Source organism: Epinephelus lanceolatus, chromosome 4 (genome assembly GCF_041903045.1).
Source record: "Epinephelus lanceolatus isolate andai-2023 chromosome 4, ASM4190304v1, whole genome shotgun sequence".
Lineage (NCBI taxonomy): Eukaryota > Metazoa > Chordata > Actinopteri > Perciformes > Serranidae > Epinephelus > Epinephelus lanceolatus.
Genome location: NC_135737.1, coordinates 11359794 through 11376567, shown reverse-complemented (window position 1 = coordinate 11376567; position 16774 = coordinate 11359794). Strand labels below are relative to the sequence as shown.

General features: G+C 40.2%; 1 protein-coding gene across 2 annotated transcripts in view; it reads left to right on the top strand.

Moving 5' to 3' along the window:
- Window positions 1-16774, top strand: part of myo7aa (myosin VIIAa) — a 60196-nt gene that overhangs the window by 28164 nt on the left and 15258 nt on the right. For both annotated transcript variants that reach the window (XM_033631971.2, XM_078166901.1), the window contains exons 17-33: window positions 719-877; window positions 3480-3572; window positions 6669-6763; window positions 6956-7040; window positions 7244-7462; window positions 8461-8568; window positions 8766-8975; window positions 9245-9451; window positions 10239-10415; window positions 11524-11613; window positions 11721-11848; window positions 12484-12610; window positions 12922-13041; window positions 13935-14108; window positions 14650-14877; window positions 15438-15605; window positions 16163-16280. In XM_033631971.2, the coding sequence (XP_033487862.2) occupies window positions 719-877; window positions 3480-3572; window positions 6669-6763; window positions 6956-7040; window positions 7244-7462; window positions 8461-8568; window positions 8766-8975; window positions 9245-9451; window positions 10239-10415; window positions 11524-11613; window positions 11721-11848; window positions 12484-12610; window positions 12922-13041; window positions 13935-14108; window positions 14650-14877; window positions 15438-15605; window positions 16163-16280 (2506 nt within the window). The remainder of the gene's footprint in view (window positions 1-718; window positions 878-3479; window positions 3573-6668; window positions 6764-6955; window positions 7041-7243; window positions 7463-8460; window positions 8569-8765; window positions 8976-9244; window positions 9452-10238; window positions 10416-11523; window positions 11614-11720; window positions 11849-12483; window positions 12611-12921; window positions 13042-13934; window positions 14109-14649; window positions 14878-15437; window positions 15606-16162; window positions 16281-16774) is intronic.

Sequence of the window (16774 nt, the reverse complement as noted above, 5' to 3'; positions counted from 1 at the left end):
AGTGTTCATGTTAATTCTTCCACATGTTGTTCATCTTCCTGTTATTCTGCACAACACTGCGAATAGATGGTTAATCTTTTTTGACTTCAGGCTGCAGTGTCATGAAATATGGGATAATGTGAAAGGAAATTATCATTAATTTACAAACACAGGATGAATGTGATTACTTTTTTTATTTTTAGGTTATCAGTAATTATATTTTTGTCATATTACTAATATGAAGTTGCAGATTAAAACTGTTCAATATTTTTATGCTTTTTATTTTGACAGTAATCTCTTCGTCCATGAAAAATATAAAAGCACTGACATAAATATTGTCCGGTTTCAGTAAATTTTTAAGCGTAAACCTGTCAGACTTTTCTCTTTGGTCACTCAGATAAATGAAGACTAATATGTCACAAGTAATGTTTTCTCAGCACTAACTGCTGTGAACAATGTTTATCACTAATAATACAGACGAATAACTTGAATATGTTTCAAGCCAATCTGTACCAAGATGCAAGAGAAATAAAACACAATAAAAAATAAATGATAAAAAGTATCATCCAGTGGTTCATAATTAAGTCAATTAAGTTAAGACGGTGACCTCTAACCTTCATCAGGCAAATCTGTGTTTTTAAAAACAGTTTCAACACCTGACCAACATTCGTTTTGAGATAACACCTGATTTTGTAGGTCAGTAAACTCACCCTTCCTGTCACAGTGTTTGTGTCTGTAGTTGTTTGACAGGGAGCTGTGTGTGCGTCAGCTGAGGTACTCGGGCATGATGGAGACCATTCGTATCCGTCGTGCAGGATATCCTATCCGCTACACCTTTGTGGAGTTTGTCGACCGCTACCGGGTGCTCATGCCTGGAGTCAAACCAGCGTACAAACAGGTAGAGTGTAACTTTAAGAGGTTAAGATGATTGTTTTTCTGAAAATTACATTTGAAAAGATGGGGTCGTATTATGTTTGAAGACTTGAGTGTTCACAGTATAAGATATTGCTTTTGAATGGAGAGAGTACTGCTGCTAACACCAGCTACTACAGAGAGAGTTTTATTCTGGGTTGTTTTTAGCCTCAGTGTAGCTGCACAAGCAAGTTTCTTCAAGTCAGTTAAAAATAAATCTTTTAAATTGCTGCAGTCTCATCTTCCATCTACACATTACTTACAGTCCCCCACTCAAACTCCTTTTTGTACTGTATTTTATTGCACTGAATGTTTTGGTCTTGTCTTGTACTGTATATGCTTTTGACATTGTTGTCATGTATCAGCCTGGGATCACGTGCAATGGGGTCATGTGCGATAGGGTTTATGTGCAATATTCTGATATCCCTGGTCACTTCAGGTGCTGTCATGGGCTACACTTGATGTATTTTCAAATGTATATTGCGCACCTCTTGTGTTTTCTGTATTGTGTCTACATGGTTGCTATGAATTTTAACTCTGTCTTTTGTCGTTCGCTACATTTTTACATCAACCTGCCTATAGGGATAACAGATGGAAATTAGCCGTGGGCTACAATCTGGCGTATTTACATATACTTATGTATCTGTTCATTAATATGCATTGTCCTTATTTCTAAATAAATAAATAAATAAATAAATGAAGTGAAGCCTAAAAATGCTTACTTAGCCCAGTTAAACGTGCAGGAGCTTCTGAGGGTTCATGTCACAGGTTTTGCTGCCAAAAAGGAAATGAATTAATAAAATCCAGTCCAAAGAATCACCAGACATCACCATGCAGTTTTTCTCCCACGATCACAACAGCAGTCTGTTTTCCTTGGACCCCGCCATGTTTCCTCCCTTTGCTGCTTTGGATGTTGTGTGTGTGTGTGTGTGTGCGTGTGCGTGTGTGCGTGTGTGTGTGTGTGTCACTCAAACAGTTTATAGAGTTAGCACTTGTATTTTTAAAATCAGACGCATGATTAAGTTAAAGTTTGGGGCATTGTTAGGGTGTGAATTATTAACAGTAATTAAACTAATTATGACTATTTCATTAACAATTATTTATCAACTTAACAAAAGTCATAAACCCGAAAAGAATGCATTTATAAAGAAACTAAATTGAACAAACCCAATCCTCATATTTTTACCCAGATATTAATGTTTCCTTCTGGATTCATTGTAATACATTTGTTGATCTTCTGATGTTTTGCCTCATCGGGTCAAAATTTCCACTTGTTTTTCATTTGTAACAAAGAGACCAAAACCAATAATGTGCTCTGTGTCTGTTTGCTAAACCTTTCTGACATTTTGTCTGCGGCTCTCAGCTTTAATCCTTGCTTGATATCAGACAGAAATGTCAACTTGTTTTGCTCCGACTCCAACTTGAACTTAGTGGAGTGGGAAGATTCAGTGGTCTGGACCCAGGCAACTCCAGTCAGTTGCGACTGAAGACAAAAATCTTTAAAAAATACCTCACAAGAATAGTTTCACTTATCTACATTTGGTGCTTTGGTGATCATTGTGCTCAACAGGATGGTGTTTGTGGGTTTGAGTCAAAATGAACTACAGTGTGTGTGTTCATAGTGTTGAAGGAGCACATCACGTCATGCAACAGTTCAGCTGACTCGTGTTTTTAAGAGTTTTTGGACAACAGTGGAGCTCTGTGACACAAAGGAAGAAGATCTATCAGGCTTTGAACACACACAATACCTGTTAGTAGATACATCAACTGTTGTTTATCATTCTTTTATTGAGAGTCTTCTAACGTTCTCTTTTATCGGTTGGTTTAATGGTCTGTCTGTGAAGGACAAGAACAGTCTGAATCAGATAATTGAGTCTGCTCCAAGATTAATGGAGTCCAGCTAACAGACCTGATTGTGCTCTGGAAGAAACGTGTGGTCCAGAAAGCAAAATGCATTATGAAGCAGGGAGACCATGTCATGTCCAGTGGATTTAATTTAATGCCCTCAGGGTGGCGCTATATGCACCCCTGAGGAAGACAAATTGCTACTCAAACTCTTTTATCCCTTCAGTTATCAAGCTGATGAATGCCAGGTTTAATGAGTAGGGTTGTGCTTTGTTGCTTTATTTATTTATTCATTCTTTTTATTGATCGAATACTTATTTAGCTATGCATATTTGCACATGTACAAGGTATCGCTGCTGTGAAACCATTAGTTCAACTGATCCACTGACAGTTGAGAGTTGAGTGATAAAAGTTGTATGTCTATGAATGATTGTTGTATTTGTTTGTGCTCTTATTTATTGAACAGGGAGCTGTAAACTGAAGTGCCCACACGGGATAAATAAAGTTTTCTGAACTGAACTGAACTGAACTGATTATAATCTTCTCATGAGATTTACTGATAATAAGAAAACAACATATATCAACAAATGTATTCTTCAACATTAACATTGTGAGCATGTTGGCATATAACTTAAAGCCTCTCCGAGCTGCTAGCTGGCTGAACAAGTTAATGTTTTAAACTCAAGCTGAAAGTTACACCATGTTAATCTCTCTCTTGTTCTGTTGTGTCTCTGGCCCATCAGGAGGACCTGAGGGGAACCTGTCAGAGGATCGCTGAGGCGGTGCTTGGCAGAGATGATGACTGGCAAATGGGAAAGACCAAGATCTTCCTCAAGGTGAACACAGCACAGATGTAACTCTTCACGAGTTGTTTTTTTTTTTCTTTTTCTTAGCAGCAGATTGTTAAGTTTGAGTTGGTGGAGAATTGATCAGTTGATCAGTTTGTGGTTGGGTCAGTCAGAGCTGATCAGATCAGATCACATCAGCGGGTTAGAAGAGCAGCTGCTGCAGGTTTGTTGCTGCCATCACACGTTAGACCCAGCGCTGGGCTGCGGGGTGTGCGGTTGCATGGGAACGCAGCCGGTTTCATCCGTTAGGTTGGAAAAATGATAGACAACACTAAAATGAGTGCTGTCGTTCCAAGAAATAGAGCGTGCTATTTCTGTATGAAATAATAAACTGTTAAGTTTCACTTTCACTGCTGTTGATGCCCTGCTGCTCTGTCTGTGTCCAGAGTACACTCTGCCACGACAGAGAGAGAATGAGAGAGAGAGAGAGAGAGAAAGAGAGACAGGAGGTGCAGCTCCAAAAGTAGAAAATTCATGTATGGCGGTGAATGCTGATATAGTCGTGGGCTGCCACATAAAAATAAATTTATAAGAAACCCTGCTGCACCGCTGTCTGTAAACTGTAGAGACTGGTCCTGATATGGTCAAACCTCTTCACTGTGCAGTCTTTTATACACGGAGTTGCCGCCACATGATTGGCTGAGTAGATCATTAATTAACAGGTGTATGGGTTATAATTAAGTTGTTTTCCTGAGCATTCAACACAAAGGAAGACCTTGTTTCAGCTGCTAAACTGCAGCTCACTGGGAATAAACCACTTCATCCCAGTAGTGACGCTCTGCTGTGATTTTTTTTTTCCAGTTCTCTGCTGATGAGAAAGAATTGTGTTTTGGTTTTCTGCTGCGTGTGTGTGTGTGTGTGTGTGTGTGTGTGTGTTTAAACTTTATATATCTACTGCATATGTGTGAATATGTGTGTGTTTTGGTTTCCTGCCCAGTAAGGACAATTGTTGTCCAGAGGTCAAAAGTCACTGGTAAGGCATATCCTGTAGCTGGTTGCCACAGTAACACTGTCACTCCTTTTCCCGAACTTATGTGAAAATATCAGCTGATGATAATTTAGGCTCAGCTGTTTGTTTTCACAGAGTGCGACTCCTGTACAGCGCCCCCTGTTGTAATATTGTTTTTCCGCTGGTTTTGTTAATGTTCTGATGGAGCGATGACGTGTTTACACACCAAAGATGAGAATATTTAGATACATGGAGACAATAGTGTAGAAAGTATTTTAGCCTAAAGTTTGTTTACGTGTACTTTGAGGCTTCTTCTTTACCTTGATATTAATTCTCTCTCTCCCCTTGTTTCCTGTCTATCTCTACACTGCCAACCTTTAAAGAAAGGCAGTAATGCCCAAAATAATCTTAAAATTATGTAAAAATACTGTTTATTTTAATTGAGTCTGATGGGTTTGGCGATGTCAGTTTCTAAGCTGTTTCTGGTTAAACAAAAAGGATCTTACTCTGTAACAAAGAGGTGTAGTTGTCCGACACTAAAGGCCTTTGCACACTGAGTTAGTTTTTTGTATGTGTTCCTTTAATCCATCAGCTGAAAAAAAATGTATGCGCAGGAACCTTACACTGACTTCTACGTATTTTATTGTCGTATTTGTGGAAAATTCGCAATACAAGACAAAATTCAAAGACACATTTGCTCCCTTGCCTCTCTCCACTGGAGTTTCCTCCCTGTCTGTCACCACTTTCAGCAGGCACTGCAGGCGCCTTGCATTTGGCACTGTGGCTGAAGGGGCTGAGCTGTCCTCCCTCTCTGTCTCTACACTGTCATTCTCTCTGTCTGTGTGCGGTCCACAATCTCTTCCTCACCATCATAAACCACCTGTATTTTACTATCTGACCAGTTGAAAGTAGGCAGTCTGGGTTGTTAAAAGATACTGTGCAACCCGTTTTTCTCTCTCGTTGCAGATATGTCATATTTTCTTTGCTGCGTCTTGGTCAAACTCTCTTAATGCAAAAAAACACAAAAAATCCAACCCGTTCCAAAAAGTTTTGGAGTCAGTGTGTAAACATGATTGACACAATATGAAGATTTATTTTTAGAAGTGCAACAGTTCTGGACGAAACAAGCGGACTCAGTGTGCAAAGGCCTTTAGAATAATAATCTGAGCCTGTCAGTGAAAAAAACAAACACTTATAATGGATGTAATTTGACGGTGCAAACATGCCCCGAGTGCTGACATTGTAGTCTGTTTTACAGCTGCAGGCTGCACTCCTCTCGCTCAATACTGGACTAATTTCAAACTGTCTTTTTTTCATTAGTCATGTCGACACAAAAACATGTGAAAATAGGATCCTGGTTGAAAAATACCAAAGTTACCCTTTAAGGCTAGTCTCTGTCAGGCCTTACAGCTTGGCTGGACAGGAAGCAGAACAGGAAGTAGAAAGTGCGGGGGGGTGAAGGCAGGGCAGTACCCACACTTCCCCCAACAGGATGGATGGACAGATCACAGAAGGAAGAGATAGAAGAAGTTTAAGATAAAAGCTTGTAGGGGTAAAAGAAGAACTGTAGCTTTGTGTTTACTGCGTCCTGACAAATGACCAAGGCCACGTTTGACATTTTCGGGAAGGCAGATATACACATTTTTCGTTAAGTTTAGTCAGTCCAACTTTTGGGTCTGGACTGAAATATTTCAGTAACTACTGGATGCCCAGGATTACTATGACATTTTGTGCAGACTGTAATGATTTCCAGAGGGTGAAGCCTAATGATTTGCTTACACTCTTGGCTTTTGCTGTTTTTTGTTGTCATCTACACTTATTAACCAGCTAAAATATTAAGAGTTTGAACACTGTGTTTCTGTACAGTTGGGCTAAAAAAGGTTTTGTGTAGATGCAATATGATTATTAGTTATTATTTATTTATTTAGAAAAAGGGACAATGCATATTAATGAACAAATACATGAGTATATGTAAATACGCCAGATTGTAGTCCACAGCTAATTTCCATCTGTTTATCCCAATAGGCAGATGTAAAAGAATCTTAAGAATCTTTAGAATCTTAAGCTGAAGAATCAGAGCAACAAAGAGTGCTTTTTGTGTTTGATACTTACGAGTTCTCTCACGTGCTGTGTAGGATCACCATGACATGCTGCTGGAGATTGAAAGAGACAAGGCCATCACAGACAAGGTCATCCTCATCCAGAAGGTGGTTCGTGGTTTCAAGGACAGGTAGGCCTAAAAAAACCTGTTTTCAGTCTCTTGTTTGATGAAGCTGGAACAGAGGTTAACCTCATGGGCCACTTTCTGAAACTACTGATCAGATTTTGATCAATGCAGTTTTCTTTCTTGATGATCAAATGTTTTGTCATGTAAAGATACAAACAGAAGTAATATCAATAATATATATTTTACTGTCAACAGATCGAATTTCCTGAAGATGAGGAAGTCTGCTGTGTTGATCCAGAAGACATGGAGAGGTTATCACTGTAGGAAGAACTATGGAGCGGTGAGGAGCATCTCTGTGTTGTCACAAAGTAAATCATAGAGAAGTGTAAACAAAACTGCAGATGAGCATTCGGGGCAAAGATGTGCTCTTGACTGTGATTCATGATGCAGCCCAGTTTAGGTAATTCATTATTTTATATATTTTTTAAGGTTGAAAATAAATCTTAGTCCTTCTTAACTTGTTTTTTTTCTCTTTCCCTACAGATGCGAGCAGGCTTCTCTCGCCTCCAGGCTCTGGTTCGTTCCAGGAAGTTGTGTGCCTCATATCACGTGGCCCGACAGCGAATCACAGGCTTCCAGGGTCGCTGTCGGGGCTTCTTGGTGCGCCGGGCGTTCAGACACCGGCTGTGGGCCGTCATCACTATCCAGGCCTACACCAGAGGCATGATCGCTCGCCGGCTGTACAAAAGGCTGAAGGGAGAGGTACATTTTTCAGAGACAGAGAACATAGATATAGTTGGCTATCTGCCCAAAAATAACTGTCATTCAGCTATAAGAAGCAATTTTGACCATGAAGTTGTCACACGCTGAAACCTGATCTTACATGGGGCCTACTGGCCAACACACATGTCTGGAGATGAGATGGATCTAAAGCTGGCTGCCACTTTATGATTTCTGCCTGTTTCTCACCTGCATAATTTTTGGAGTCAGAATGAATTTCAGCTTTGTTGGGTGTCCTTTGCCGTAGAGTGTACAGGGGGGAGCAAGGACCAATCATGGCCTGATCAGCTGCTCCCAGCCGGCCATTCAGATGAATTTTGAATATACACCTAATATTTATAATTACGACTTTTGTGTTGTTTTTATTAACCTTTATTGTATATTATGGACTTGTTTGATTTTAGGATCTATGGATACACTGCTGCTTGTTTTTTTTTTTTTTAATTGTGTCTTGTCCTTGAATGCTTTGAGCCATGAGTTGATTTCCCAAGATCAGTGTCTTTTTTCTTAATCAGTCAGTTGTCCAGTGTAGCCTATACCCAGCTAGTTTGTTGGTACTGTTAACTACTAAGAGAGAGGGAAAGAGAAGAAGACAGAGGGAGGGAAATCAAAATGTGGACTGACACAATTTTTGCAGAAATGGACTTTTAGGCTCTTTTTGGGACGTCTTTCGCTACATTATTGTGAGCCATACCTCTACGAACAAACAAACTTTTACCTGCCTGCAGCCCCGGAGCTTCCAAATAAATCTTTATTGACAAATGTCATTAGCCAGAACAGTCCACAGTAATCACTTAATTCACATTAATGTTACCACCATCGCTTCAATTGTCCCTGTCCCCTCAACACTCCTGTTGCTGTTAACTTAGATTCAATACAATTGAATCTGATTTTGAACTGAGATGTTAGCAAGACAAACCTGTGTTGTTTTGGTCATCGGTCATTCTTTCTTAACACTAGACTCTTCTCTCTCCCCTCAGTACCGCAGGAGGCTGGAGGCGGAGAAGATGCGTCTGGCTGAAGAGACCAAACTAAGGAATCAGATGTCTGCGAAAAGGGCGAAGGCCGAAGCTGAGCGCAAACACCAGGTGGGAGCTCAACAAAGACTTCTGACATTTGCCAAACCTCCGTTTATGCATCTTAAAATGAACTGTAATGTATTGGTTCATTTAAGTTTAGAGCATCTTGAGTTTATTTTCTCAAATATTCCCCTGATCTTACAGTATGCTTACATGCGCTCAAGAAACAAAGTTAAATTACAATATGTGATATTTTTATTTTTTAGGAGCGTCTGGCCCAGCTGGCCAAAGAGGACGCCGAGCGGGAGAAGAAGGAGAAGGAAGAAGCTCGGAAGAAGAAGGAGATGGTGGAGCAGATGGAGAAGGCCCGTTTGGAGCCCGTCAACGACTCTGACATGGTGGACAAGATGTTCGGCTTTCTGGGGACAACGGCCTCCTTTCCAGGACAGGAGGGACAAGCTCCCGCCGGCTTTGAGGTGAGTCGAAAGAAGGTTTCCCTCTCACTGTATGAGATAAAATTAAGTATTTTCTTTTTGATGTTAGAGCCACAAAACCCACAAATCATATAGTTGATACACTTGTACTGAATGATTTTATTGCATAAGCAGGACAGTAAGACTGCACTATTCAGAAAGGCCCAAAGAAGAGAATTGTCTCATCATTTGGAGAAGACTCTAATTTGAAAACCTTTAACAACAAAGTTTCAGTCTGGAGGTTTTCACCTGAAGCCCTGTCTCCTCTGCAGGACCTGGAGCGGACCCATCAGGAGCTGGAGGAGGAGGATCTTGACGAGGCTCTTCCTCTGCCTGAAGACGACGAAGAGGAGGATTTATCAGAGTACAAGTTCGCCAAGTTTGCGGCCACCTACTTCCAGGGCACCACTACGCACACTTATGTCCGACGGCCTCTCAAACAGCCTCTGCTGTTCCATGACGACGAGGGAGACCAGCTGGTAGGTCACTTATGACCTCTGACCCTACAACATTCTTACCAGTTTTAAATAGCTCTGCAGATTGTTGCTGTTTCTCTGAAAGATGCTCACACCTGGCTCTTAAGTCAGCTTTAAATGGTTTTGCATTATTAAATGTATGAAAGTTTAAGCGTCTGCAAAGAAACAAACAAAAAAGAAATCGGGAATTATTGGGGTTGCCACAGTTATTTTTATTACAAATTAAATCACATATTAGTTAATCCATTAATTAATTATTCTCTAATATGACAAAAATAAGATTTTGTATACTTGTATTTGATTTGAAAGATAGTCTTTGAAAGATAAACAATCTACCCTGAAGCCTGAATGTCCTGCTGCAACATTTTACATTATTGAAGCTGTAACCAGGAAATGTTCAATATTGTTGCTTGATAAATCCCAAAACACTCAATCCATTGTTTGAATGATTGTCATTAAGACACTGTACCCAAACATCAAAAACAATGTGACACAGCCTATGAGTTTTATGTCAGTTTAATCTGTGCTCACTGGGACACTGATACAGCAATAAGGTAATACGCAGCTGTGTTTTAAACCCCTGAATCCATATTAGCCAGATGCTAAGTGACACAGCAAGGGCCCAACATATTCCTGATGTTCCTAGAGAGCTTTATGTGAAATGTGGTCTTAGTTGCAGTGATCTTTCATTTTGTCTATCCTTTCCACCAATGGCAACGATGCAACAAGCAAAACGTGCCTTAACATTCATCCTGATAATTAAAACTGTTTCCTCCATGTCCCGGCCCAGGCTGCTCTGGCGGTGTGGATCACAGTGCTGAGGTTCATGGGAGATCTGCCAGAGCCCAAGTACCACACGGCCATCAGCGATGGAAGTGAGAAGATCCCTGTCATGACCAAAATCTATGAGACACTGGGAAAGAAGACCTACAAGAGAGAACTGCAGGCGCTGCAGGGGGAGGGGGAGGTGAGAAAAAAGAGGAGGGAGGGAAAAGATTTCTTAAGTTTGAGTTTTTAAACGTTTAACTGGAGCTGATCTGTGCTGCTGTTAGCTCATCCTCCTCCAGTAATACATGGAGTAACATGAGATTTATTTTCATCCACAGTAACTCCTATGTTTTCATCTTGTCCCTGTTCAAAAATGTTATAAATGCCTTTGATTTTTAAAATTAGTTAGTTTTTCATAGAGCGTGCAGGTCATGGATCATTCATTCATTCATTCATCTTCTAACCGCTTCATCCTCTTGAGGGTCGCAGGGGGGGTGGAGCCTATCCCAGCTGACATCGGGCGAGAGGCAGGGTTCACCCTGGACAGGTCGCCAGACTATCGCAGGGCTGACACATAGAGACAAACAACCATTCATGCTCACATTCACACCTACGGACAATTTAGAGTTATCAATTAACCGAGTCCCCAATCTGCATGTCTTTGGACTGTGGGAGGAAGCCGGAGTGCCCGGAGAGAACCCACACTGACACGAGGAGGACATGCAAACTCCGCACAGAAGGGCTCCCACGCCCGGGATCGAACCGGCAACCCTCTTGCTGTGAGGCGACAGTGCTAACCACCACACCACCATGCCACCCCGGTCATGGATCAACTTTCCTTTAAATTCAAGATTGTGTAAACAGCTTTTAACCTGGAGACAGATCCTTTAAAAGTTTAAAAAGGCATTGAATTCATTATTCTAAAATAAGGCCTTGATTGGTATCAAAGTGTCGTAAACCAGTCTTTCAGAAGTCTGAAAAATGCTCGAACCTGGAACCCTCTGGCTGTGAGGTGACAATGTTGCCCACTTTACATTTTTAGCCTGCATGAAATTAGCACGGATATGCCAGGTAGTAGCAGAATTTCTAATCTCATTCTCTTGTCCATTTGCATGTACTGTCATCACAGTGCCTATTTCCTAAATGATAAATGTTAAATAAGGACTAATTTGAGGAGTTTTTCAGGTTTGGAACATTCTGACTATTTATTGTACCCCGTTTGGGTTCAAGACTTCAGCGTCAGTGTCACAGTATGGATCGTGTGTAAATACTCTAATGAGCTGTTCTCTGTCTCGTTCTGCCTTCAGACGCCTCACGCCGACAGCCACAAGAAGAACAGCGTGCGACACAAGCTGGTGTCCCTCACTCTAAAGAAGAAATCCAAGATCACTGAGGAGGTGAGAGACAAAGAGACAGGGAGAATGATAAAAACTACCCCTCTGATAGTTTCATCTCTGGGTGGTACATTGGAGAACTAGAAAAGTTACAGTGTAATGCGTTCCAGGTCACCAAGCGTCTTAATGATGGTGAATATGGTCTCCATGGCAACAGCATGCTAGAGGACCGACCAACATCCAACCTGGAGAAACTTCACTTCATCATTGGCAATGGGATCCTGAGACCAGCACTGAGGTACACACACACACACACACACACACACACACACACACACACGCTGTATTAAGAAAATATCAGTACACTAGACTATTGAGATTTTATGTTTTGTGATACTGTATCAATAAACACTGTATTGATAAAGCATCAGAATATTTACAGTACTTTATACTTATTACAGTATTTTCAATTAATAATATACATTCATAGATTCATAGCAGTGGTTAATTTTGTGTTTTATTTAAACTCCTGACCAATTGATCATTCACTGTTGTTGTCTATCTTCATTCCACTCTTTCACTCCAATACAACAACATTACTAGTGTAAACACAAAAAAAGACATAAATTATCACCTTGCAATACAGTATCCGAACGCATCGCAATATATTGAATCGTGACCCCTGTATTGTGATGTGTATTGTATCGCCAGATTCTTACCAATACACAGCCCTATCACAAACACACTAGGGGTTATTGTAGAGCTGTTGTTCGTCTCTTTCAAAGAACTTTTGAACTGCTTAGGTTTTTTTTGTCAGACATTGTACGGTCCTTGGAAGTGCGTAACTTCACATGCTAAAACTGAATCAAATAATGCTAACATCTTTTTGTGTGTGTGTGTGTGTGTGTGTGTGTGTGTGTGTGTGTGTGTTAGGGATGAGATCTACTGTCAGATCTGTAAGCAGCTGACTCAGAACCCCTCTAAGAGTTCTCATGCTCGCGGCTGGATCCTCATCTCTCTGTGCGTCGGCTGCTTCGCTCCTTCAGACAAGTTTGTCAAGGTCAACTTTTATGATTTTTCAATCTTTTCAATTCAACTACACAGAGGGAGGATGTCTTCTTAAAAATTTGTATATTTCAGCAGTTGGTGTGTTTGTTTCCTCAGTTGATCCTCTACATTTATAGATATAGCACGATGAATTCAAGGAGTGTTATTTTTCCTTGAGAAAGCTAGATGTTAGAATGTAGTACAGCCAGATCCTACAGTATGTATCAACTATCTGTACGTTAATTATTGTTTTCTGATGCTTCTCTGTTGATGCTGCCTCAGGAATTGACAGTTTTTAGTTGTTGTTGTTTTTTTTACCTACAGTACCTGAGGAACTTCATCAGCAGCGGGCCACCGGGTTATGCTCCGTATTGTGAAGAGAGACTGAGACGAACATTTGCCAATGGGACGAGAACACAACCTCCATCCTGGTTGGAGCTGCAGGTACAAACACACACAAATAGAACTGATTTGAGAAAAATAATCATGTAAACTTTAATTATTGCATTTTTATTGTTACATTTTCTTTGTGTTTAAAATTAGTAGTTAATGCCTTTTTCCCTGAATAAAATCCATAAACTGTAAAACTAATAGATGTAGCTATTGTGACGTCACCAGGTGGTTTGTGGACTCATGTTTTGAAGCCTCGCGTTCAGTAGCGAGAGGTAGATCTGACTGAGAAAACCGGGTTGGATTGTTAATGAGCTAACGGGCTAACTAGCATCTTGAAACCATCCTGTCAGTCTTCCGGTTTCCCTTTTTGAATGCCGAATACAGACTACTGCTGTCTGCAGGTATGGAGAGTTATTCGTCTCACGCAGTCACAGAACGCACGTGCATTGCTGTTAGCTGTCGTCTCCTTCGGTGTGTTGAAGTGCAACTTTTTTGGCAGGGACACAGGCAATGTGAACTGACGCAACAGTCAACCTTCATCGCCCATAGTTCTTTGATGTCAGTTTAGTGTGTCTAGACCTTATGAGAAAGGCACATTAAATGCTGTAAATCCTTATATGCTGACTACTTCTACAAATAAATAGGAATAAAACTTTGTTTGTATATTGCATATTTCATACAAAAAGATACAAAATGTTGTGCTTCACAAAAATGAAAAACACACATCAAAAGATAGATGCAAGAAATAGAAACATGGCAAACAAATAAAAGTTAAAGTGAGGGAGTGGGCAGAACGCAATGATCTGTTGGTAACAAGTTGGCAGCAGGTCACTGATGTAGTCCAGAGTGAGACTGTGAAGTGATCTGAAATTGATTTTATGGCTTGAAGCAATAGGCTCTTCATTTAGAAATCAACTCAGCTAAAGTTCTGAAATGTTATCCAGGCCACCAAGTCAAAGAAGCCCATCATGCTGCCGGTGACGTTCATGGATGGCACGACCAAAACACTGCTGACAGACTCGGCTACCACAGCCAAGGAGCTCTGTAGTGCCTTGTCCGACAAAATCAACCTGCGGGACCGCTTCGGGTTCTCGCTATACATCGCGCTATTTGACAAGGTAGGTACACACATGAAAACCTGAAACCTCCAGAATATGCACAAACTTAGAAGCAGGAGACATCTTGTGTTTAGCTGTGAAACTTCTGAAATGAAAAATATTTCCTTATTCATAGATCCTGGATTTTTTTTTTTTTCATTTAGAAAGAAGCTGTAGATGCTTATTTCAGACTTTTTATTAAACTGTTTGTGCAAAAAACATCAGATATAAGTTATTATTCAAAGTGTTTTTATGTGTCATAAAACATGTTTGGAGGGGATCTTTAACCTTAACCCTAAAAGGAAGGCTTGGTTGTGAAACAGCTGAACAAATAAGGACCAGACAAAGTGTCTCTTTCTAAAGCTGTCTTCAGCTGCAAAACTGATCCTTTACATTTACATAAATAATTTGTATACCTTCAAATAATAATACTGATAAATCCATATTCTGTTTTTTAAACCATGAGTTATAAATGGCAGAGTTTACAAACTAGCAGTTAAAACATTAAGCACCAGCGAAGGAAACAAAATCAATCATTGTAGTAACTCCTCTCCTCCTGCAGGTCTCCTCTTTAGGTAGTGGGAACGACCATGTTATGGACGCCGTGTCACAGTGTGAGCAGTACGCGAAGGAGCAGGGAGCCCAAGAGAGGAACGCCCCCTGGAGGTTGTTTTTCAGGAAGGAGATCTTCACGCCCTGGCACTCCCCTGCTGACGACCAGGTCGCCACCAACCTCATCTACCAACAAACTGTCAGGGGTGTCAAGTTTGGAGAGTACCGCTGCGACAGGGTGCGTTTTTCTTTGTTACCTTCTTTATTGTAATAGGAATAGTTTGACAATCTGGGAAATGCACTTATTCCCTTTCAGGATGAGAGTCAGATAGAAGATTGAAACTACTGTCCAGTTAGCATAGCTTAGCACAAATAATAGAAACAAAGGGAAGCAGTTAGCTTGCCTCTTGTCTAAAGGTTCACACTTAGTACATGGAAATGAAAGTGATACCAGTCTTCTCATCTAACAATATGTTCCTTTAAATTTTCAGAATCAATATATATTTTAAGTGTCTAATTCACTTTGTCATTTTGGACTAAAATCATTTTTCATTATCTTTTATAAGAAGAGATGTTAAAAATTCACCTTTAATATTTAATAAATAACATTTCTGACAGAATAAGTTCATTTTCATGTTTTTCAGAAATTCTCAGTTGCCTCAGATTAAAAAAAAAAAAAACTTCTGTACTTGTCTGCTTGTCATTATTGCCATTTCCCTTCCCTCTACATTTGTTTTTCCACCATCATTGAAAGAACACGACAAACAAACCAGTATCTGTGTGTCTCCGTGTCTCCAGGATGACCTGGCAGAACTGGCCTCTCAGCAGTATTACGTCGACTACGGTTCAGAGATCCTTCTGGAGCGCCTGCTGAGTCTTATCCCCTCCTACATCCCTGACAGAGAGATCAGCACCTCAAGAACGGTGGAGAAATGGGCTCATTTTATCATGGCTGCACACAAAAAGGTGCTCATCACAGGCACAATGTCTGTCAGCTTCCTCCAAGTTAATTTATCTTGAGGGGAACCTGCAGGTTTTAACTGGGTTTCTCTGAATGATTGTTCCACCATCATCCATCATCCAGATTGAAATAAATCAGAGATTATGATCGATTGGCATTAATGTTGTTCAGACATATATGGTCCTCAGACTTTTATTTCAGAGTCAGACATATGGTGAAGTTCTGGTAAAAGAACGAAAGAAGTGTCCAGAACATGTCATTGATGATGGCAGTTACATCTAAATAAAATGTAATAACACAATTACAGTCATTTCAGATTGCCCTCTGATCTAATGTTGACGAATAAATCAATCTCGCCCTGAACCCTGATGGTATTTTAATATTCTGTGAACAGTTTTTTAAGGGCTTTAAATCTACAGGGAATGTTATGTTTGGTTTGTTTGCATTCATATAAGAGGGCAATAATTAGGAAACAATTTTCGCCTCCTAATTATTATTTTTTTCTTTTTACATATTAACACACAAAAAAACATCTCTCCTTCTCCCCGTCCCCCTCCTTTAGGGCATCTACACCCAGAAGAGGTTTGACCCTCAGAAGGTGAAGGAGGAAGTAGTGGACTTCTCTCGCCACAAGTGGCCTCTGCTCTTCTCTCGTTTCTACGAAGCCTTCAAGTTCTCAGGTAAAAATCTCTTTTCTCTTTTACACCTAAACCCATCAGATCAGAGGCACAAAGGATGTCCAAAATATCCAGTCATCCAGCTGAGCTGAGAAAAGGGCATATTTGGACATATTAAAAACATTCTTTATATTTTTAATTAGTGTCACAGACATTTAATTTACAACAGTCACAACATAGACAATTACCAGTGGTGGAATGTAACTTAGTACAATTACTCAAGTACTGTACTTAAGTGCAAAGACGTGGTATACTTCTGCTCCACTACATCTCAGAGGCAAATATTATCATTTTTACTCACTACATACAGTGTGATGATCTTACAGACTATGATGCATTGCTGTAAATTAAACTACCCAACAGTATATAATGAGTTAAAATGAGCACAACCTTAAATATCTACAGCAGTAAAATGCAGCATTAATGTAGCAGTAATATTACTTGGAAAACATCAGACATGATAGTAAAACACTGACAGGGAACATTTAGCTAACTGT